At 42.8% G+C, this 24,396-nt stretch overlaps 1 protein-coding gene and 1 pseudogene across 1 annotated transcript; one reads left to right on the top strand and one right to left on the bottom strand.

Annotated features, from left to right (window-relative positions):
- The first annotated feature begins 1,731 nt into the window (after nt 1-1,731).
- LOC117091046 (nucleolar protein 56-like) lies at nt 1,732-2,352 on the top strand. The gene has a single exon (XM_033223526.1). The coding sequence runs from the start codon at nt 1,732-1,734 to the stop codon at nt 2,254-2,256; it is 525 nt and encodes a 174-aa protein (XP_033079417.1). The 3' UTR covers nt 2,257-2,352.
- A 5,970-nt stretch (nt 2,353-8,322) lies between these two features.
- Nucleotides 8,323-8,418, bottom strand: LOC117091262 (annotated as a pseudogene).
- Nucleotides 8,419-24,396: the final 15,978 nt, after the last annotated feature.

Raw genomic sequence — 24,396 nt, 5'->3', positions numbered from 1 at the left:
GCTGCCCAAGATGACCCAGCAAACTGGTTAATAACAAACTTTCCTGCATGTCCCTGAAACAAACAAACAACTGAATGGGGTCTCCATCTTGTACTCCACCTTGGGTGCTTGACCTTGTAACGACGTGGCAGTACTTCCTCTTGGTCTCTGCCTTCCAGGGAACAGGGATTTTAGGGTTTATGTCATAGGTTGCTCTAAAAATTATCTAGAGTAGTTAAAAGATTCTGCAAGCTCAAAATTAACTACTCTAGACTTCTTCTGGGAAAGCTAACAGAGACTACCCTGTGCTGTAGCTCAGTAGCTAGTGTTTCGGCATTTCACACTGGCAGTCCAGGTTTGATTCCCTGTTTAGGAAGTAAGTCCTTTCTGGTTTAATATCTGCATAACCTTGTCTAGTCTCTTCTCCTCCATGGACTATCTTAAATTTTCCTTTCTCTGGTCAAGTGCAGTGGCTCATGCCTGTAATCCCAGCACTTTGGGAGGCCAAGGTGGGTTGATCATGAGGTCAGGAGTTTGAGACCATCCTGGCCAACATGGTGAAACCTTGTCTCTACTAAAAATACAAAAAGTAGCCGGGTGCAGTGGCTCATGCCTGTAATACCAGCGCTTTGGGAGGCCGAGACGGGCGGATCACAAGGTCAGGAAATCGAGACCATCCTGGCTAACATGGTGAAACCCCGTCTCTACTAAAAATGCAAAAAAAATTAGCTGGGCATGGTAGTGGGCTCCTGTAGTCCCAGCTACTCGGGAGGCTGAGGCAGGAGAATGGTGTGAACCCAGGAGGAGGAGCTTGCAGTGAGCCGAGATTGCGCCACTGCACTCCAGCCTGGGTGACAGAGCAAGACTCTGTCTCAAAAAAAAAAAACAACAACAAAAAAACCCCACAAAAATTAGCTGGACATGGTGGCACACACCAATAGTCCCAGCTACTCGGGAAGCGGAGGCAGGAGAATCGCTTGAACTCAGGAGGCAGAGGTTGCAGTGAGCCAGGATCGTGCCACTGCACTGCAGCCGAGTGACAGAATGAGACTCCTCCTCAAACAAATTTTCCTTTCTCTGAGCACTTGGGAGGTTACCTCTGGTAAGTTTCAAAAGCCAGAAATATTGGCCATTTAGCCTGGCTAAAATTAGGTAATAGGAAATTTTAAATGGATTTCATTAAAAAGTGCTATGATTAAAAGTCATCTTAATTAAAAGTGGATATTCAACCTCTTTCCTGGCCCTGTTTTTCCAAGGGCTCCACCCTAAAGCCAATAACCAATTAAGAAACTTAAAAACTGGCAAATGAAAAATCTTACAACTACTGTAGTAATCTTCTGTCTGTCTGTCTTTCTGTGTAACTATATATGTGTTGTGTGTAATGTTTATATAAAAGAGCTTTAATTAGTTGGCTTAAACAAAAATAAACTCTTAAAAGCAAAATAGCTAGTCCTGGTGTCTGAGTGATTCTCAGGGCCCAGCAAAGGGACCAAGTCTCTAGAGCCCTGAAGACAAGGGGTAAACACACCAAAATATGGACTCATTTTCCACTCCACCTTCATTGGCCGAGCAGCTGCCAAGAACAAAGGCCACATCTCCCGATACCTGGCAAACAAATGCAGTATTGCCTCATGAATTGATTGCTTCTCTGAGGTGCCCACGAGTGTATTTGGGGAGAGGCTTTGAGAACAAGTTGAAGAGCAACTGTCCTTCTATGAGACTGGAGAGATACCATGAAAGAATCTGGATGTCATGAAGGAAGAAATGGTTCAGGCAGAGGAAGTGGCTGCTGAGATTACTAGGAAGCTAGAGAAACAGGAGAAGAAATGCTTAAAGAAGGAAAAGAAATGGCTGGTTGCACTTGCCCTCATATCTTCAGAAAACAGCAGTAGTACTCCAGAGGAGTGTGAAGGGACGAGTGAAAAACCCAAAAAGAAGAAAAAGCAAAAGCCCCAGGAGGTTCCTCAGGAGAATGGAATGGAAGGCCCATCTATCTCTTTCTCCAAACCCAAGAAAAAGAAATCTTTTTCCAAGGAGGAGTTGATGAGTAGTGATCTTGAAGAGACCGCTGGCAGGACCAGTCTTCCCAAGAGGAAAAAGTCTTCACCCAAGGAGGAAACAGTTAATGGCCCCGAAGAGGCAGGCCACAGAAGTGGCTCCAAGAAAAAGAGGAAATTCTCCAAAGAGGAGCCAGTCAGCAGTGGGCCTGAAGAGGCAGCTGGCAAGAGCAGCTCCAAGAAGAAGAAAAAGTTCCATAAAGCATCCCAGGAAGATTAGAATGCAAACGGACATTCTCTGGGAGGTGGAGCATACCATAGCCCAAGGTGACATCTCCCAACCTGTGCCCTGTTCCCCAGTAAAAACAAATTCACACACACACACACACACACACACACACACACACACAAAGCAAAATAAAAACAGTAATGCCTTCTAGTTCATGTGACTTCAGTAATCTTTGGCAAATAAAAATAGCTTTAAAGATTATTGATAAAAACATTTTGTCTAAATTATGCAGGTCAGATATTAGGTTTGCTAAAGGCTTTAAGGTCATAAACTGCTTTGACTTTTGAAAACTGTTCAATTTATTTTGAAGACATTAAATTCTAAATAAGGCATGGGGATGTATGGAATCAGCCATGCCCTCTAGCTATGCAAAGAAGGTTATAAAGAAAAGAGATTTTATATAAAAAAGGATGTTGTATGGTAAATTCTTGTCCTAAAGTAAAAGGACTGGTTGTTTAAAAGAGGGATGTTTAGGGCAAGTCATAAAGTCTAAACATGTTGTACATGTTCTATGTAAGTCGTGAAAGAATTTAAGAAAAGAAATTTATGCCAAAAATGTTGTACAATTTAAAGGTGATTAGGCCTCCTAAATACTTCATAAAATGCTGTTGTGACTCAACTGTACAGCTTGCCTGCTTTGCAGCTAGGTAGGGTCTGGGACACATGGAGTTAGACACTGGAAAGAGTCAGACCTTATTTGCATTTCTCTCTGGGTCCTAGGCTCCACATCTAGTACATAATTAAAATCCCTTACTTACCAAGGTTTTCACCAAGAGTAAAAGTCACTAAGAGTTAACACTGGAACATGTAATTGAGACTACTGAAAAAATAAGTTTACATACAAGATGTGTAAGAGAATAAAATGTGTTTTTGTAAGAGATTATAAGAAAGTATGGGAATGTAAATTTTTGCCTAGGTTAGAGGGTTAAAGGATTGTTTTAAGTTAAATAAAGCTAAAGGTTTGAACAAGTTGTGAAAGGTTTATAAAAATTAATTATAAGAGATTCTATGTGTGAACATATTGGCTAAAGTTAAACTGGCATTATTTAGTTTTTTCCCCCATAAATTGGACATGGAATAGAAACACAACAGAGTTTGCTTAGAACACTGTTCTGCTCTGAGAAAAAAAATATTGTAAAGCATTATAAAATGTTTATATAAATCTTACCTTATGGTCAAACTAATTAAAACTGAATAGATTTATAAAATGTTATTAAAACTAGCTTTAACATTAAAAATACACTAATGGAAACATAAAATTTGATTTTCTACTTTAAAAATGATTTTATGGCCGGTCGCGGTGGCTCCAGCCTGTAATCCCAGCACTTTGGGAGGCTGAGATGGGTGGATCACAAGGTCAGGAGATCGAGACCATCCTGGCTAACACAGTGAAACCCCGTCTGTACTAAAAAATACAAAAAACTAGCCAGGTGACTTGGCGGGCGCCTGTAGTCCCAGCTACTCGGGAGGCTGAGGCAGGAGAATGGTGTAAACCCGGGAGGCGGAGCTTGCAGTAAGCTGAGATCCAGCCACTGCACTCCAGTCTGGGTGACAGAGTGAGACTCCATCTCAAAAAAAAAAATGATTTTATGTAATATTAAAAGACAGTGAAAGGTTTTTGTTTACTTTTTAAGTAAACTACAAAAGGAAAAAGCAGGGGAAAGGAAAGAAAGGAGACAGAATCAGTTGTCCTCATGCTATCATCATCTTCATTGGGTCTTGTTTGGAAAGCTGAGTCTCCTCTTTATCAGAATAATGTTTTTTCCTCAAAAAAAATTTTTTTTGAGACAGAGTCTCACTGCAGTGCAGTGATGTGGTCTTGGCTCACTCCAACCTCCACCTCCCAGGTTCAAGTGATTCTCCTGCCTCAGCCTGCCGAGTAGCTGGGGCTACAGGCACCCACCACCATGCACGGCTAAGTTTTGTATTTTTAGTACAGGCAGAGTTTCACCATGTTGGCCAGGCTGGTCTTGAACTCCTGACCTCAACTGATCCAAAGTGGTGGGCCTCCCCAAAGTGGTGGGATTACAGGCATGAACCATGATGCCTGGCCTAAAAAAATTTTGAGTTATCATTTTGGCTAAATGAGTGACTTATGGTAACCTGAGATTCTATTTTGTAATATCCAATGTTTTAAACCTTTGGTATTTAACAAACCTTTCAAAATGAAGCTCTAGATTATCATGCTAAATCAGCGAACATTAAAATTGTTTAAATATACAATTTGAATGAACTCCATGGTCTCAGTCAAATTACCTATGATAACCCATTAGTTATCAGTGCTATGCACCTAAATTGGAAAACAACTGGTATTCAAGAGGACATATGTCTAATGTTAAGCATGGTCTCATGAAGAATCGGGACATGCCTTGTCCTTCCTAAATCCTTAAAGCTTTTGCTATTAAAGGTTCTTCATTCCATGACTGGTCATGGAAAATATAAAATAATCCAAATTGAATATATTGATGTGGTGACTTATAAATTGCGGAAATAGTTTAAAACCAATGTTTGGTTCCATATTCCCGGGAAGACAATTAAAGCCTCAGGTACATTTGGCTACCTGATGGGCCATTTAAACATTTATAAAGGAATTTCATTCAATTGTCATTTTCAATGCATGTTTTCTGGTGTATAAAAGCTTTTCCGTGCAAGAGGACTGATGTTATAGCAGTAGATTATTATGCTACAGTGTATTTTACCAGGTAAAGAAAGTTTTTTATGGGTCACTGAGGACAATCCCTTCATAGTCTAGAATCCGAAGACTGGATCTTCTGAGAACATCAGAGAAAGACCGTCCTTACCATCCACACTACAGAAAAACTTTGGAGCCTGGAACCTTGGGTTTATAATCTCACAACTGAGAAGGGTCCCTCACACTCCTGGAACTGTACACTTCTTGGAACCCTTAAGGTAAAACTAATCAGGAAAGTTTCTCCCCAGAAGAAGATGGCATCCTTGATACGAACAGCTTTTCTGAAAGATCGCAGATCAAAACTTCTATTATCATGAGACTCTTATCTTTGAATATGTTTTCCTTGTTTATGCCTCTATGAACAATAGAAATGAAAAGGGGGTCCATTATGTGCTCTTATAGGGTACGCTTTTCTTTGTGAAGGATTTTGCAGCCAGCCTTATACATGAATAACTTTAATAGACAAAAGATGAAGGCCCAGTGTAGGTGAGAAACTTTAGTGATACATATGTTGCCTCAAAATCAGTCAAAACTCCTCTTAACCGACATCATGGATTAAAGAGAACATTGACAGGAGGCCTTCACTCTTCTAGAAGGACATCATTTGTTTGGTCCTTTTTCCATGGCTTAGAATAAAAGAGGCAATAATTAGAAATGTCTCCCTCATAATAGGCTCTATAGCAAATTTTACTTTAAAGTCTGTTATTACACAACAGACTTTAAATTCTCTTGTGAAAGTTATGCTAAATAATAGAATTGGCTAAACAGAAAAGTACGTGTGCAGCTGCTGACATTTGTGGCCTATGGAGAAATATATCAAGTGTAAATTATAAAAATTCAGTTGTAGGGGATTAACGAAAAGACCACTTAGTCAAGTGAGTAGACTCTAGATAGTTCATTCTTTAATCTATTTAATTTTAGGTGGTTTGGTTTATGGGGACCCTGGGTAAGGAGCATACTTCAAACTCTTGGTATCATCCTCCCCATAGTCATACTAACAGTCTCCCTGGTATGCTGTATTCTCTTAAAAGTTTTAAATGTTTGCATGCAGCTATCTCTAGAATGTCAAATGGTCTCTCTTCAACTGGAATGACAAAAGCTGAAAGAAATGTGCAACCATGAGGATACCATAACATATGAATGACACGCTGAGACTGGAAACCTAAAACGATGGTAACTGAGAGTGGTGTTAAGGCCCTAAGTTTTGGTCACACTCTCACCTAAGTGAGAACCTGGCCAGAAAAGGGGAATTTTTTTAAACAAAATTATGGGAGGCCATTATTTTGGACTGAGCTCATGCACTAGGCCCTAACAAACCAAACGAAACTAAAATGGAGTCACTTGTGCTAAATGTGACATAATCAAACTAAGGCTTTAAAGAAAACACATAGATCCTAGAAAAGATCAGGTTTTGTTTTTCTCCTGTAAACAGATGTTCCAACATAAGGAGATACCCTCTGCTCAGTGCTTATTCTCTCCTTGCAAAACCCACTGTTCTACTGTTTCCCAGTGGGTTTCAAAACCATATAAGTACATTTACAACAGTGATAGTAACATCAATGACTAAGGTGTTGGTCAATCTCTCAAAATTGAGAAAATGACCAAAATGGGAGAATTGTTAAAGCAAACTAAATATGGCCTGAGAAGGACTCCATACTTCCATATTTGAGACCTTGTGGATGAACTGTGACTTAGCTTAATAGTCAGACAAAATTGAAAACCTAACTTAATAGTATGCGCCCATAACAATAGCCGAGTGTTGGCCAATCCCAGCAGCCATACTTCAACCACTCATAGACTGCTGAGTGTTCAAACTGCGTTCAAGTAAGGCAAACACGGAGCTATAACCAATCTTACTGTTTCTGTACCTCACTTCTGATTCCTGTATGTCTCTTTAACTTTTTTGTGTATAAATTTGTTCTGATCACGAGGCACTCCTGAAGTCTGTGAACCTGCTCTGATTCTGGGGGCTACCTGACTTACGAATACTTCATTGCTCAATTAAGCTCCTTTAAATTTAATTCGGCTGCAGTTTTTCTTTTATTAGGGCAAAACTGCCTCCCATTCTATTCAAAGTCACCCCTCTGCTCACTGAGATAAATGTACATCTGATTGCCTCCTTCAGAGAGGCTAATCAGAAACTCAAGAATACAACCATTTGTCTCTTATTTACTTATGACCTGGAAGCCCCTTCCCTGCTTTGAGTTGCCCAGCCTTTCCAGACTGAACCAAAGTTCATCTTACGTATGTTAATGATGTCTCATGTGTCCCTAAATGTATAAAACCAAGCTGTGCTCTGACTACTTTGGGCACATGTCGTCAGGACCTCCTCAGGTTGTGCCACAGGCACGCGTTCCCCAACCTTGGCAAAATAAACTTCCTAAATTAACTGAGACCTGTCTCAGATTTTCAGGGTTCACACTTTTCACATTCCTATTATACAAGGCTGTATGTAACAGATGTCGCTTTTTTACAAACTATATTTTACATAATACATTTACAATTTTAGATTGTCTACATCGTAAGCACACAACAGGTGCTTATTAGTGGCAGAGCAGTGTAAACAATACCTGCTTATTTTTTAGTGTGATACAGCCTAGTGGACCTGTATATGTGTTTATAAGTTTAAGGTAACATGTTTACTTACAAATTGCTCCTTCTCACCCCATCTAACACATCTCAGAAAATAATTCAGGATGATAGAATATATTACGTTACTCTGAATTTATACATCATATCACCTTATAATTTATTTATTAATTACACTTATTACAATGTCCTTAAGATAAATTCCTAGCAGTGGGATTTTTAAATGAAAGGATTATATACATATTAAATTTGGATAGTTAATCCTAAATTGTCCTCCAGAAAGGTTATACCAATTTACACTCTTGCCAAGTATTGCCACCATATTTTTAAGGTTGCCTAGTATTCTTTCATGTAGATGTACCATAATTAAAATGCTTTAAAAGTGCCTGCCCAGGCCAAGCACAGTGGCTCAAGCCTATAATCCCAACACTTTGGGAGGCTGAGGTGGGCGGGTCACAAAGTCAGGAGTTCGAGACCAGCCTGGCCAACACAGTGAAACCCAGTCTCCACTAAAAATACAAAAAATTAGCTGGGCATGGTGATGGACACCTGTAATCCCAGCTACTCGGGAGGCTGAGGCAGGAGAATCACTTGAACCCGGGAGGCGGAGGTTGCATTGAGCTGAGATGGCGACACTGCACTCCAGCCAGGGTGACAGTGCTAGACTCCGTCTCAAAAAAAAAAAAAAGTGCCTGCCCTCCTTTTTCTCTTTCTCTCCCTCTTCCTCTCCTTCTCCTTCTCTTCTCCTCCTTCTCCTTCTTCTTTGTCATTATCGTCATGAGACAGGTAATGTGTCAACGTTGTAAAAAGGTGGCACATCTCATATTTGTGCATGAACACCCAATCATCATGGGTATGACCCACAAAAGGATTGTGTGTGCTATTATTATTGCTGTTATTACTAGATATTTTCACTTTTTTGCTAATATTATATCATATTATTGATGTTTTCTTGGCACTTTTTCCATTTTCTTTTCTCTTTTTGAGAGAGGTTTTCACTCTGTTGCACAGGTTTGAGTGCAGTGGCATGATCACAGCTCACTGCAGCCTCAAAGTCCTGGGCTCAGGCAATCCTCCTGCCACAGCCTCCTGAGTATCTAGGACTACAGCAGTGTGCTATCATGCCTGGCTAATTTAAAAATTTTTTGTAGAGACAGACTCTTGTTATGTTGCCCATGCTGCTCTCAAAGTCCTGGCTTTCAGTGGTCGTCCCACCTTGGCCTCCCAAAGCACCATCTTCTTTTGTATTAAAAAATATGGCTGGGCGGGGTGGCTCACGCCTGTAATCACAGCACTTTGGGAGGCCAAGGCAGGTGGACTGCTTGAGCCCAGAAGTTTGAGACCAGCCTGGACAACATGGTGAAACCCCGTTTCCACACATAAACACAAATCCCCAAAAATTAGCCGGGTGGGGTGATGCACGCCTGTAGTCCCAGCTTCTCAGGAAGCTGAGGTGGGAGGATCTCTTTAAGCTCTGGAGGCCGAGGCTGCAGTGAGCCGAGATCACGCCACTGCACTTCAGCCTGGACGACAGAGCGAGACTCTGTCTCTTTAAAAACAAACAAACAAACAAACGAACAAAAAAATGGACATGGTGGCTCACGCCTGTAATTCCAGCACTTTGGCAGGCCGAGGCAGGTGGATCACCTTTGGTCAGGAGTTTGAGACCAGCCTGGCCAACGTGGTGAAACCCCATCTCTACTAAAAATACAAAAAAATTAGCCAGGTGTGGTGGCAGGCCCCCGTAGTCCCAGCTACTCGGGAGGCTGACGCAGGAGAATCACTTAAACCCGGGTGGCGGAGGTTGCAGTGTGCCAAGATCGCGCCACTACACTCCAGCCTGGGTGACAAAGGCAAAACTCCACCTCAAAAAAAAAAAAAAAAAAAGTGGGGCTCATGCCTGTAATCCCAACACTTGGGGAGGTAAAGGCAGGAGGATACCTTGAGCCCAGAAGTTTGATATCAGCCTAGGCAAAATAGGAAAATCCTTTCTCTATTAGAAAACAAGCAAACAAACAAATAAAACAGTACTTGTCTCTTTTTTGTTTGTTTGTTTGTTTTGTGAGACAGAGTCCCAGTTGCTCGGGAGGCTGAGGCACAAGAATCACTTGAATCCGGGAGGTGGAGGTTGCAGTAAGCCTAGATCACACCACTGCACTCCAGCCTGGGCGACAGAGCGAGACTCCGTTTCAAAACAACAACAACAACAACAACAAAGACCAAAAAACAAAAACAAAGAGTATCCTTTGTGAAGCTGTGAAAAGTATTAACTTTGTTAAATCTCAACCCTTTAGTGAACATCTTTTGAAAATTCTGTCTAACAAAATGGGAAGTATGCATAAAGTGCTTTTGCTCCCTACCAAAGTCTGGCTGTTTGGAAGAAAAGCCCTTGTGTTATTTAGACATAAGCTGAACTAGCCAATTTTTTTCAGTGAACACATTTTTTACTTGAAAGTATAATGAACCATGTTTATTGAGTCTTGAGTATTTGGCAGACAGTTTTACAAAAATAAACAAAGTAAGCCTGTCACTTCAAGGAAAACAACTTAACATTATTTGTTGGCAATGATAAAGTTAGAACTTTCAAGCCAAAAATAGAATTTTGTACCTGCCACCCGAGCTTCACAGTTTCCCAATACTTCAAGACTTTTCTGATGAGATTGGTAGTGATATTAATTAATGTTATTTTTAAAACGTTGTATAGTGAAATGTGGCAACATTTGGAAGCTCTGCATAGCTCAGTGAACCAATGTTTTCCAAATGACCAATTCATTGATGATACAAAATCATGCACGGGTAAAAAAAATGCAATCAAAGTGCAAGATAGATTTTCATATAACCCAGAGTAGAAAAGGCTTATTGATATGGTTTCAGAGTTTAAGTTGCAGCTAACCTTTAAGAAACAAATATTTCAACCTGGACAACATTGGGAGTTGCTGTCTCTACAATTTTCTTTTTCTTTTTTAATTTAGTCAGGCGTGATGGCACCTCCTTGTAGTCCCAAGTACTCAGGAGGCGGAGGTGGAAGGATCACTTGAGCTCAGGAGGTCAAGGTTGCAGTGAGCTATGATTGTACCACTGCACTCCAGCCTGGGTGTCACAGCAAGGTCCTGTCTCAAGAGAAAAAAAAAAAAAAAGTAAGAAAGAAAGAGAGAAGAAAGAAAGAGAGAGAGAGAGAGAGATGGAGGGAGGAAGGACTATTTGTTGTGTGGTGTAAAATAAACAAAGATTGTCCATAATTGTCTGAAAAGGCAACTAAACCCTGCATCATACAACTACATAGCTAGAGTTCTTGTTTTTTGTTTTTTCAAACATGGAGTCTCACAATGTTGCCTAGGCTGGCCTCAAACTCCTGGGCGCAAGTGATCCTGCTGCTTTGGCCTCTGGAGTAGCTTGGACTACAGGTACAGTGGCTCAGAATTCTTCATATAGTTTAGCCAAAATAACCTATCACAAATATATTGAATGGAGGCTGGGGGTGGTGGCTCATGCCTATAATCCCAGTGCTTTGGGAGGCCGAGCTGGGTGGATCACTTGAGCCCAGGATTTCAAGACCAGCCTGAACAACATGGTAAAACCCTATCTCTACAAAAAATAAAAAAAAAAATTAGCCAGGTGTAGTGGTGCACACCTGTAGTCCTAGCTATTCAGGGGGCTGAGGTGGGAGGATCACTTGAACCTGGAGGCTGAGGCTGCAGTGAGCCATAATGGCACTACTGCACTCCAGCCTAGGCGACAGAGTGAGACTCCATCTCAAAAATAAACAGGCCAGACACGGTGGCTCGTGCCTGTAATCCCAGCACTTTGGGAGGCCGAGGTTGGTGGACCACAAAGTCAAGATAGTGAGACCATCCTGACCAACATGGTGAAACCCCATTTCTACTAAAAATATCAAAATCAGCTGGGTATGGTGGCACGCGCCTGTAGTCCCAGCTACTTGGGAGGCTGAGGCAGGAGAATTGCTGGAACCTGGGAGGTGAAGGTTGCAGTGAGCCAAGACCACGCCACTGCATTCCACCCTGGCGACAGAGTGAAACTCCGTCTCAAAAAACCCCAAAAAACCAAAAAACTAACAAAAAACACAGAAAAGCAAATATATTGAATGGAGAAATAGATATGAGAGTTCAGCTGTTTTTTTATTATTAACCCACAAACTAAAGAGATTTGCAAAAGTTTAAAACAACATCTCTTCTTATTATTTTTTGTTTTAGAAATTATAATAGTTTAAAAATATATATTTATGTTAAAATTAGTGGTTTTATCATTATTTAACATGAATTTGTAAGTATACATTTACAGTTTTTCTGTTTTAATTTTTCTTCATTTTTTTTTTGAGACAGGGTTTCTGTCACCCAGACAAGTGCAGCAGTGAAATCATAGCTCACTGCAGCCCAGAATTGTGCTCAAATGATCCTTCCCTCTCAGCCTACTGAGTAGCTGGAACCACAGGTGCATGCTATCACACCTGGCTGATTAAAAAAAAAAAACTGGCCGAGCATGGTGGCTCATGCCTATAATCTCAGCACTTTGGGAGGTCAAGACAGATGGATCGCCTGAGGTCAGGAGTTCAAGACCAGCCTGGCCAACATGGTGAAACCTTATCTCTAACAAAAATACAAAAATTAGCCAGCATGGTGATGTGCCCCTGTAATCCCAGCTACTTAGGAGGCCGAGGCAGGAGAATCACTTGAACCTGGGAAGTGGAGGTTGCAGTGGGCCGAGATTGTACCACAGCACTCTAGCCTGGGCAACAGAGTGAGACTCCATCTCAAAAAAAAATTTTTTTTGTTTTTGCTTTTTTTTGTTTTTAGAGATTTGGTCTTGCTGTGTTGCCCAGGCTGGTCTCAAACTCCTGGGCTCAAGTGATCCTCCCACCTTGGCCTCCCAAAGTGCCAGGATTATAGGTGTGAGCCACCATGTCCAGCCTCAATTTCTAATATGGTAAATATCAATAGATATTAACCCACAAGGCCAGGTGCTGGGTCTTACACCTGTAATCCTGGCACTTTGGGAGGCTGAAGTGGGTGAATCACTTGAGGTCAGGAGTTTGAGACCAGCCTGGCCACCATGGTGAAACTCCATCTCTACTGAAAAAAATACAAAAATTAGCCAGGAGAGGTAGCACATGCTAGTAATCCCAGCTACTTGGGAGGCTAAGGTATGAGAATTGCTTGAACCCAGGAGGCAGAGGTTACAGTGAGCTGAGATTGTGCCACTGCACTCCAGCCTGAGCGAGAGTGAGACTCTGTCTCAAAAAAAAAAAAGATATTAGCCCACAAAACTAATGTCCTTTGTAGTTCCCGATAATTTTTTTTTTAGATGGAGTTTTGCTCTTGTTGCCCAGGCTGGAGTGCAATGGCGCGATCTTGGCTCACTGCAACCTCCACCTCCCAGGTTCAAGCGATTCTCCTGCCTCAGCCTCCTGAATAGCTGGGATTACAGGTGCCTACCACCACGCCTGGCTAATTTTGTATTTTTAGTAGAGACAGGATTTCTCCATGTTGGTCAGACTGGTCTTGAACTCCCAACCTCAGGTGATCCACCCACCTCGGCCTCCCAAAGTGCTGGGATTACAAGCGTGAGCCACCATGTCTGGCCTATAATTTTTAAGTATGTAAAGGAGTCCTGGGACTAAGAAGTTTGAGAACCATTGCTTTAAAGCCCCTAAATGACCCTCCCTATTACAACCCTTTTCCTCCCCCACCAGTTGCTACTATCCAGGGTTTTAAATATTGCCTTTCTTTTCCTTCTAGTTTACCATACATATTCTATATATGTATAGATACATTGGTGTCTGCCAAGCAAGTCTTATCGATGGAATGGTTGCCTGAGCTCAGTTTCCCCCATATAATATTGTTCATGAAGCCCCTACTCAGAGGATTAGCATTAGTCCAGTCCTTGTTTTTGTTGTTGCCTTTGGGAGACTTCTCACTCATGTAATCAAAAGACCTTGGTACAATAAAGTTCCAGTCCATCAAAGTTTTGTTAGTTGTGGTTGTGACACTCTGCCAGAGTCAGTTAAAACAGGCCATTTCCACCTCCCTGCCACACAGAGGGTGCCAGATGCTCAGTAAGCCTGAGCTCTCATTCTGCTGGTGTGCTGGTGTATACTGTGGCATTGGGAATGCTGGTGTGGTTTACTACTTGCAGGACAAGAAGGTCATTCTGGTCAGCAGCAAAATGAGGTCTAGGGTGGCAGATCCAGCGCTGCTTCAGGTTATCCTTTGTGGCCACAGTTTGGGAGAGCCTAACAAAAGTTTTTTTGTTTCCAGACCTCTGCTGCCATTTTCTTGTGAAAAAAGCAGATGGACAGGTTAGTGCCCCACCCTCCATCCTCGGGGTCTCATGCATTCCCTACCTATCAGATGGGCTTCACCTGGGTTAGTGTAGCAACTCCATCTGTCTATCTCTTCCTGAGGCTGTTAACCTCTATGGGCACCCGTTGCCCTCGTTGCTTGACTCAGACCTTTCTGCCATAGTTGTCCAGTCCAGGAAGGGAGGTCACATCCTATACAAACTTGACATGTTTGAACATGTTGCTCACCTGAATGGAAGAATCAGGCATCCCCAGCACAGCTTGAGGGACCTAGCACCCTGGTATTTCTGGGTCCCATTCCCCACTCCTGTGGGATCACAAAGAGTAGAGTCACTCAGTGAAGCCTCACCTCCAGATTAGAGTTGGGGTGCCTTCTCTGGGCTACTATGGCAGCCTGAATTGCAAACCACCCCCAAGGTGTGCACTCTAAAGGGAAAAAGGAAAAAGAATGTCTGGGAACACTAAGATTGGGATTTCAAAGGTGCAGCCTAGCAGGTGGCTGCCTGGTCCACCAACACCCCTGCTAAGCTCAGTGTCTCTCAACATGCACCGTGGTGCTGTTTCCCTTGCACTGGAGTGCAGAGTTTAGTGTCAGTACTGCCCTAGTCAGACAGAGGTGCCATCCCATTAGCAGGCCATCTTGATGTCTTTCTTCAGTTGTTGTGTGAGCTGGGTGTCTCATCATTAAAAGTCTTCATTCAAAGGATGATGAGGTGTATGTATTTAATGAGAGAGTGCCCACTGGCAAGTTGCTTGGTCAGTGAAGCATGTTTCTTGGTCAGAGTAAAGTCCCATAGGGCATCCAAAAACATGACATAAGTTCCTCTCAAGGGTGGAGGGTGGTCATGTTAGACCCAGCATCCACATGAGTGATGTATATTTGTCTCTTTCAGGCAGCAAATCCTTGTCCCTACACAGGGGTTCCTTTAACAGTCTGGTCTCCTAGTTGCCATTCTCCTGACTAGGTGGCTAGGCTGTTGGCAATGGCCCTTGAGTCAGTGAAAATGAATGGATGGCTGCTGCAGCCTGGTGGATCCCATCTGCTTGTTGTTTCACAGAGCCATCAGTAAAACATGCCATGCCAGCACTAGGCATGTCTCTGAGGTCTGAGTCTTGGGCTACAGATAGCCACAGAAGGAGCCAAAGCATCCTTTACAGGTCACTTGGTCCCTTATGGCAAGCTGGCCATTTGTCCCTGAAGCCTACTGGTCCCTTGGGGTCCTGGCTGGGCCCTATCTTGAATGTACCATTTCCATTTGATAATTGCACTCTGTTGAAACTATCCAGTTTTATTGTTGGGATTCTAAGCACCCAAGTGATAACTGGCAATTCAGGTCACAGCATCAACATGTGACACTCCAGTTGTAAGACACTGTTTCCACCAGGGCCCAGAAGCAAGTACAGAGTTGCCATTTAAAATGGTTATGTCTCATGCTGTTTCAAGCAAGTTACATGTCCAAAATCTGTGAGGCTGGTGCACCCCAGTGGCAGTTTGCTGTTGCCACAGACTCTAATCAGTGTGTATGGAGGTTGGGATACCTGAAATTCCATCAGACTAGCTGGCATTGCCTTTAAAGGTTTTAGTGCAGCACTGCTTTTGTTAAATAACCCATTGGGGCTTGGGTAGCTGGGTGGCAGGTAGGAGTGAATTTGCTCCACTGTTATAGCTCAAATTTTCAGGTGTGAGGGGGCATACCCTCTCAGGCAAGTGCCTTTAAAGGTTTTAAAGGCAGTGATGGGGCCATGGCTTCCTGAAAGTCTTCCAAGGCCTATTGCTGCAAAGAACCCTTTTCAAAGTTGGCCGCTTTGCTGATCACCTTGACTAAAAAGGCCAAGAGAACACCTGGGTGGGGTACATACTGTCTTTGGTACTCAAAGAGGCCTACCAGCTGTTGGGGCTCCTTTTTATTAGTGGGTACTGTCAGGGTTAAACATTTTTGCTTGACAGTATCTGGGATACTTTTTTTTTTTTTTTTTTTTTTTTTTTTTGAGACGGAGTCTCGCTCTGTCGCCCGGGCTGGAGTGCAGTGGCCGGATCTCAGCTCACTGCAAGCTCCGCCTCCCGGGTTTATGCCATTCTCCTGCCTCAGCCTCCCGAGTAGCTGGGACTACAGGCGCCCGCCACCTCGCCCGGCTAGTTTTTTGTATTTTTTAGTAGAGACGGGGTTTCACCGTGTTAGCCAGGATGGTCTTGATCTCCTGACCTCGTGATCCGCCCGTCTCGGCCTCCCAAAGTGCTGGGATTACAGGCTTGAGCCACCGCGCCCGGCCTACTTTTTTTTTTTTTAAAGACATGATCTGGCTCTGTCACCCAGGCTGGAGTGCAGTGGTGTCACTGTAGCATTGACCTCCCTGGCTCAGGCGATCCTCCCACCTCGGCCTCCTAAGTAGCTAGGACATGCCACCACGTCCAGCTAATTTTTTGTATTTTTTTGTAGATACAAAAATGTTGCCCAGGCTGGTCTCAAACTCCTGGGCTCAGGCAATCCTTATGCCTCTGCCTCCCAAAGTGCTGGGATTACAGGTGTGAGCCACTGCACCCAGCCTGGATCCTTTTTTTTTTTGAGACGGAGTCTTGCTCTGTCGCCCAGGCTGGAGTGCAGTGGCCGGATCTCAGCTCACTGCAAGCTTTGCCTCCTGGGTTTACGCCATTCTCTCGCCTCAGCCTCCCGAGTAGCTGGGACTACAGGCGCCCGCCATCTCGCCCGGCTAATTTTTTGTATTTTTTTAGTAGAGACGGGGTTTCACCGTGTTAGCCAGGATGGTCTCGGTCTCCTGACCTCGTGATCCGCCCGTCTCGGCCTCCCAAAGTGCTGGGATTACAGGCTTGAGCCACCGCGCCCGGACTACTTTTTTTTAATGTTAAGATTTTATTTACAAGATTTTTTGTTGTTGTGCGAAAAGTAAAAAATGCTGTTCCAATCTTGGTGTAACTGGTAGCCATGGACGGATGACTTACCAATCACAGCTATCCATGTTATAGCAAGAGTTTTACACAGAAACCTATCAGCGCTTACAATTTTGTTGGGGTTAAGTCCTGAAGCATGGTGGTGGATTACCAAGAGTGACTAAATAAAAGAAGGTGGAATGTCACTGGAACTATTCTTAGACTTTTTGGGTGGGTGTTTTAGGGTTTCTAACACAGCTAATTTTTTTTTTTAACAGTCACCAAATTCATGAGCAGTCCTGCTGAACGGCGCTGTTTCTGCAGGTCATTTGGAGTCTTAGTCATCTTTTCCTTCATCATTTGTTTCTACCTTCCTGGGATACTTTTTTTGACTTTTAGCACAGGTGGCCTTGGCATTCTGCCTCTTACAGTCCATTGTTAGTTTCCATGCCTGGACAGCCTTTTTTGCCCGGTCAAACTGGTCTGTTACATTATCACGGGGTGGTTTGTAAGAAAGTTTTGAATTAACCAAGTGATCTCCTGTTCTCCTTTTAGTATGCAGCACTGCTTTTGTTGAATAATCCATCGGGGCTTGAGTAGCTAGGTGGCAGATAGGAGTGAATTTGCGCCACTGTTATAGCTCGAATTTTCAGGCGTGAGGGGCATACTGTTCCAATCTGACCTTTAGATAGTGAGTCTCACTTTCTGTGAAGGACCACCGGTTCCCCTCGGATGCCTCAGGGGTCACTTGAGTACCTCTTTCTTGTACCCAGTCAAGTACCTCAGGGTCCATCTGAGTAGCCACTTCCCAACTCTGGCCCCGGGAATGAGGGATCACGTAAGTGCTCAACAACCAGAGGATCTTGCATTATGTTTCCCTGTTGCCACTGTGAAAGGAAAATCTTGGGACCCCAAAATTACTAAGCTAAGGGAAAAGTCAAGCTGGGAACTGCTCAGGACAAACCTGCCTCCCATTCTATTCAAAGTCACCCCTCTGCTCGCTGAGATAGGTGCATATTCTGATTGCCTCCTTTGGAAAGGCTCATCAGAAACTCAAAGAATGCAACAATTTATCTCTCACCTACCTATGACCTGGAAGCCCCCACCTTGCTTCGAGTTGTCTCACCTTTCTGGACAGAACCAATGTACTTCTTTTTTTTTTTTTTTTTTTTTTGAGACTCTGGGCTGGAGTGCAGTGGCCGGATCTCAGCTCACTGCAAGCTCCGCCTCCCGGGTTTACGCCATTCTCCTGCCTCAGCCTCCTGAGTAGCTGGGACTGCAGGTGCCCGCCACCTCGCTTGGCTAGTTTTTTGTATTTTTTAGTAGAGATGGGGTTTCACCGGGTTAGCCAGGATGGTCTCGATCTCCTGACCTCGTGATCCTCCCGTCTCGGCCTCCCAAAGTGCTGGGATTACAGGCTTGAGCCACCACGCCAACGTACTTCTTACATATATTGATTGATATCTCATGTCTCCCTGAAATGTGTAAAGCCAAGCTGTGCCCCGGCCACCTTGGGTACGTGTCGTCAGGACATCCTGAGACTGTGTCATGGGCACATGTCTTTAACTTTGGCAAATAAACCTCCTAAAATGATTGACACCTGTTTTGTCATTTTTCTTGATTGACACGACATTGCTCTTTCTTTGCTTCAATCCATGAAGCCAGCTCACTCACATCTGTGGGGCTGGGGCAGGGTTAGCATTCTATGTCCTGCTTATCACTCTTCCTTTCCCATAAATCATCCATTTGCATTTTCAGCTCCTGAACCCCCAAGCTGATCTCTCCAACCTGGGCCAGGTACTGGGGAGTATCGCCCCTCCCATGTTGACAATAAGCCATTGTTTTGTCAGACCAGATGCTGCTCACTGTGCCAGTTTTGTAAAGCAGGTTCACTGTGCACTGCTTACCAACTTGTGTCAGTCTGGTGAGGTAGAACGCACTTATATGCAAGTTACATGATGCAGAATTACTCCTCACAGATAGGCAGCAAGGAACGGCAGAAGCCTGGGGTCCACCGTGAGCTGATATGCCAAGCCTCAAGAAAGCTGCCTGGGGCAGATATAGTCTCTGCTGCATGTGCCCCACTTGTACCACAGCTGAGGGACCCCAAAAGGTAGCTCTGTGTTACATATCTCATGGTCATATGTCTTGCTGGGCAATGCTTTCAAAAATGTACTGCTTCCAGGGGAGACAGGAACAACTCTTGGGCTATTCCAGGTAGTTCCTCCGTACTCAAGATGTTCCATTCCCCAGGAGGGACAGGAACAAGGCCTGGGCTGTTTCAGGCAGTTCCTCCTTGTCTCAGGATGTTACATTCCAGTACATTCCAAGTTATTCTTGAGGATGTTACATTTCCAGCACATTCCAAGTTATTCTTACAAGCAAGAAACAGGGAAGAACTGGGTGGGTCCATGTGCCCAGAGAACTGGTCTGTACAAATTTTAAAATTTTTATATAGTCCAATTTATTAATTTTTAATTGTATGGGTCATGTTTTAGTGTTATATCTAAGAATGCTTTGCCTCAGCCAAGGCACGAAGAATTTTTCCTAGAAGTTTTATAGTTTTAGCTTTTACATTTATTATGTGGTTTGGCTGTGTTCCCACCCAAATCTCACGGTAGCTCCCGTAACTCTCATGTGTTTTGGGAGGGACCCAGTGGGAGATAATTGAATCATGGGGGTGGTTTCCCCATGCTGTTCTCCTGGTAGTGAATAAATCTCGTGAGATCTGATGAGATTTATAAGATTTATAAGATTTATAAGGGAAAGCCCCTTTCACTTGGCTCTCTCATTTCCTCTTTGCCTGTCACCATGTGAGACGTGCCTGTCACCTTCCACCGTGATTGTGAGGCCTCCCCAGCCACGTGGAACTGTGAGTCCATTAAACCTCTTTTTCTTTATAAATTACCCAGTCTCAGGTAGGTCTTTATCAGCAGTGTGAAAACAGACTAATACAATTTAGCTGTGTGATCCATTATGAGTTAATTTTTGTGTATGACAAGGGTCTATATTTTGCTTATGGATATGCAGTGGTCTTAGCACCATTTCTTGATTAGACCACCCTTTCCACTATTGAATTGCCTTGGCAACTTTGTCAAAAATCAATTGACCAGAAGTATAATGGTTTATGTCCAGACTCTCAAATTTGTTTCATTAATCTATATGCCTAGTTTTTCCCCAGTACTGCAGTTTTTTATTATTGAGGCTTTATACTAAGTTGTGAAATGGGATGAGGTAAATCATCTGAATTTCTTCTTTTTCAAATTTATTTTGGCTGTTATGGGATCTTTGTCTTTCCATATAGATTTCAGGGTAAGCATGACAATTTTCACAAAAGATCTTTCTGGGATTTGGGTATGGATTGCATTGCATCTACAGATCAATCTTTATAGAATTGTCTAAATTATCTAAGGAGAATTTTCATCTTAAAAATATTGAGTCCTTCAAGAGAATGAGAAGACAGATGCAGACTGGGAGAAAATATTTGCAAAAGACATAACTGATAAGGGACTAGTATCCAAAATATACAAAGAACTCTTAAAACCCAATGATAAGAAAACTACCCAGTTAAAAAATGGGCAGCAGCCCTGAACAGACACCTCACCAAAGAAGATATACAGATTGGCAAATAAACATATGAAAAGATGCCCCATGTCATAAATCTTTAGGGTGCTGAAAATTAAAACAGCAATGAGATGCCACTATACACCTATTAGAATGGCCCAAATCAGATGTTGAGCAACAGGAACTCTCATTCACTGTTGATGGAAATGTCAAATAGTACAGCTACTTTGGAAGACAGTTTGGCAATTTCTTACCAAATGAAATATACTCGTACTATACAATTCAGCAATCACGCTTCAAGTGAGTTGAAAACTATGTTCACACAAAAACCTGCACTTGGGTGTTTGTAGCAGGTTTATCCTTAGTTGCCAAAATTTAGATGCAACCAAGATATCCTTCTGTAGGTGAATGGGTAAAAGAAACTGTAGTACATTCAGACAATAGAATATTATTCCATTATTTTATATATATGTTCTAATTACGTTATGATTTCTGCTTTGAACTATAGGGTTGTTAGCAATTTCTTCTTTTTCAAACATTTGCATTTATTCTAGTTATCTCTTTATTACTGATTTCTGGCTTTATTACATCATTGTCAGAGAGCTTGTCCTATTTGATTTGAGTTCTTTTACATTTGTTGAGACTTGTGTGGTCCAGTATATGTCAATTTCTGTGAATGTTTATTTGCATGCTTTATTGTTGGCTACTGTGTTTTCTGTATGTCTCCTAGGTCATGAATGTTAATCATGCTATTCAAATCATTTGTATCCTTATTGATGTATAAGTCTCCCATGATAATTATGGATTTGTATATACACCTCATTATTCTGTCACTTGCTATTTTAGGTATACTGGAACTACTTATTCATTTATTCATTAAAGGTATATTAAGAGGTGGGCAGATTGCTTGATCCTAGGAGTTTGAGACCAGCCTGAGAGAGAGAGAGCTTTCTGAGTGCTAGACACTGTTCTACTTGCTGGGGATAGAGCAGTGAACCAAATAGGCAAACATTCCTGCTATTCTTGAGAGAATCAGATCATAAGAAAGATAAATAATTACATACAATTTTGAAATTATCTTTCTGTAAATGGAATCTTTGAACATTATGAAATGACCTTTTTATCTTTAATAATTTTTAACATAAACTCTAATTTGTGTGATGTTAATATTGTTATAACAGCTTGTCTTTATTCATTTTTGTGTTGCTATAAAGGAATACCTGAGGCTGGGTAATTTATAAAGAAAAAAAGGTTGATTTGGCTCATGATTCTGATAGCTGGAAAAGTTCAAGAGTTTAAGATTGGGCATCTGCATCTGGTGAAGGTCTCAGGCTGCTTCCACTCATGGCAGAAGGGGAAGGGAAGTCGGTGTGTGTGCAGAGACCGCACAGTGGGAAATCAAGAGAGAGACAGGGAGAGAAAGAGAGAAGGTGCTAAGCTATCTTTAGCAACCAACTTTTGCAGGAATGAATAGAGCGAGAACTTGCTCACTCGTCTTTCTCCCCACTCATTAATCTATTCATGGGAGATCTGCCCCCATGACCCAAACACCTTCTACTACATCCACCTCCAAACATTGCCACACTGGCAATCAAATTTCTTTTTTTCCTTTTTCTTTTTTTTTTTTGAGATGGAGTCTTGCTCTGTCGCCCAGGCTGGAGTGCAGTGGCCGGATCTCAGCTCACTGCAAGCTCTGCCTCCCGGGTTTTTACGCCATTCTCCTGCCTCAGCCTCCCGAGTAGCTGGGACTACAGGCGCCTGCCACCTTGCCTGGCTAGTTTTTTGTATTTTTTAGTAGAGATGGGGTTTCACCATGTTAGCCAGGATGGTCTCGATCTCCTGACCTTGTGATCTGCCCGTCTCGGCCTCCCAAAGTGCTGGGATTACAGGCTTGAGCCACCGCGCCCGGCCGCAATCAAATTTCAACAAGAGATTTGATGGAGACAAAAAACTATACTCAAATTTTTACCCCACTCATATTGAGTTACCATTTTAAAATGTATTTCCATCCTTTTCAAGTTTCTGTATTCCTATATTTTAAATGTGTTTTCTAAATAGTATATAGTTGTGCTTTCAAAATTTTAACCAGTGTGGCATATCATTATCTAAAAAATTTAATCAATTTACACTTATTTTATATATATATAAATATATTTGCATTTATATCTAACATTTTATGCTTTCTGTTTATTCAACTTCTGTTTCTTTTGTCTCCCCTCTGGCTTTTGTTTTGTTTTAATCATTTCACCTTTTTTTTCTTTCTTTAGTTTTTTTTTTTTTTTTTTTGGACAGGGTCTCACTCTGTCACCCAGGCTGGAGTGCAATGGCATGATCTTGGCTCACTGCAGCCTCGACCTCCTGGGCTCAAGTGATCCTCCCACCTCACCTCAGCCTCCCAAGTAGTTGGGACCACAGATGTATACCCACATGCCTGGCTAATTTTTGAAACATTTTTTGTAAAGACGGAATCTCACTATGTTGCCCAGGCTGGTCTTGACTCCTGGCTCAAGGAATCTGTGGGGGATCATCAGAGTTGTGGGAAAAACTATACGGAAAGGACGCAAATTTTCTGAAAGGTCAGAAGGTTCTGCAGACCCCTGGGGGAGAATAGCTGAAGGCAGCTGTTCTGTAACCCTCAGGCAGAGGGCAAGGAGTAGGTATAAGGGAGTGTGGAGGAATTTATCTTAAACAGTCTTCTTTACTTATGTTGACCAGGAACTGACCTTTGATTATCCGCAGGCCAGATGTTCCCTGAAAGGGGAACAATAAATGTTAATTACCTACAGGTTGTGTTGGCTCCAGGTTTTCAGCATTGTGCCTGCACTGAATAAAAGCAAACAGCTCCAGCTTCTCAGGGCTGCTCTCTGGCCATTGGAGCCAGGCAGTCACCTAGCTGCTCTTACACTGCATACCTTTGTCTGAGTACTCATTTCATCCATCGGCCAGGGTCTGCGGGACAGACCCGGGAGTGATCCACCTGCCTCAGCCTCTCAAAGTGCTGGTATTACAGACATAAGCCACTGCGTCTGGCCCTTTGCCTATTTTTTTTTCTCCTCATCTAGGTTGGAAGCTATGTGCTCTGTTCCTTTCATTTTCTTAAAAAAATAGTAGTGTTATCAATATATAATTTATATAAGTCTGGTGTAGTGGCATGTGACTTTAAGTCCCAGCTACTCAGCAGGCTGATGCAGGATGATCCCTTGAACCCAGGAGTTCTAGGCCAACCTGAACAACACAGTAAGACCCTGTCTCTAAAAAACAAAAGAATATATAATTCACATATCAAAAAACTTACCCATTATATTAGGGTTCTCTAGAGGGACAGGGCTAATAGGATAGATGTATATATGAAAGGGAGTTTACTAAGGAGTATTGACTCACACAATCACAAGGTGAAGTCCAGCAATGGGCCATCTGCAAGCTGAGGAGCATGGAAACCAGTCCAAGTTCCAAAACCTCAAAAGTAGGGAAGCCAGCCAGGCGTGGTGGCTCAAGTCTGTAATCCTAGCACCTTGGGAGGCTGAGGCGGGCAGATTACTTGAGGTCAACAGTTCAAGACCAGCCTTGGCAACATGGTGAAACCCCATCTCTACTAAAAATACAAAAATTAGCCAGTCATCATGGTGGGTGCCTGTAATCCCAGCTACTTGGGAGGCTGAGACAGAAGAATCGCTTGAACATGAGAGGCAGAGGTTGCAGTGAGCCGAGATCACGCCACTGCACTCCAGCCTGGGTGACAGAGCGAGATTCCATGTCAAAAAAAAAAAAAATAAGTAGAGAAGCCAACAGTACAGCCTTCAGTCTGTGGCCAAAGGCCCAAAAGCCCCTGGCAAACCACTGTAATAGGTCGAAGAGTCCAAAAGCTGAAGAACTTGGAGTCCAATGTTCAAGGGCAGGAAGCATCCAGCATGAGAGAAAGATGGAGGCCAGAAGACTTGGTCAGTCTGTTCCTTCCACGTTCCTCTCCTTTTATCCCAGTCATGTTGGCAGCTGATTAGATGGATTAGATGGTGCCCATCCAGATTGAGGTTGGGTCTGCCTCTCCTGGTTCACCGACTCAAATATTAATCTCCTTTGGTAACA

The sequence above is a fragment of the Trachypithecus francoisi genome, unplaced genomic scaffold (genome assembly GCF_009764315.1).
Source record: "Trachypithecus francoisi isolate TF-2019V2 unplaced genomic scaffold, Tfra_2.0 Lachesis_group11, whole genome shotgun sequence".
Taxonomy (NCBI): Eukaryota; Metazoa; Chordata; class Mammalia; order Primates; family Cercopithecidae; genus Trachypithecus; species Trachypithecus francoisi.
Note: the sequence above shows the minus strand (reverse complement) of the source record. Positions and strands in the feature narration are given on the sequence as shown.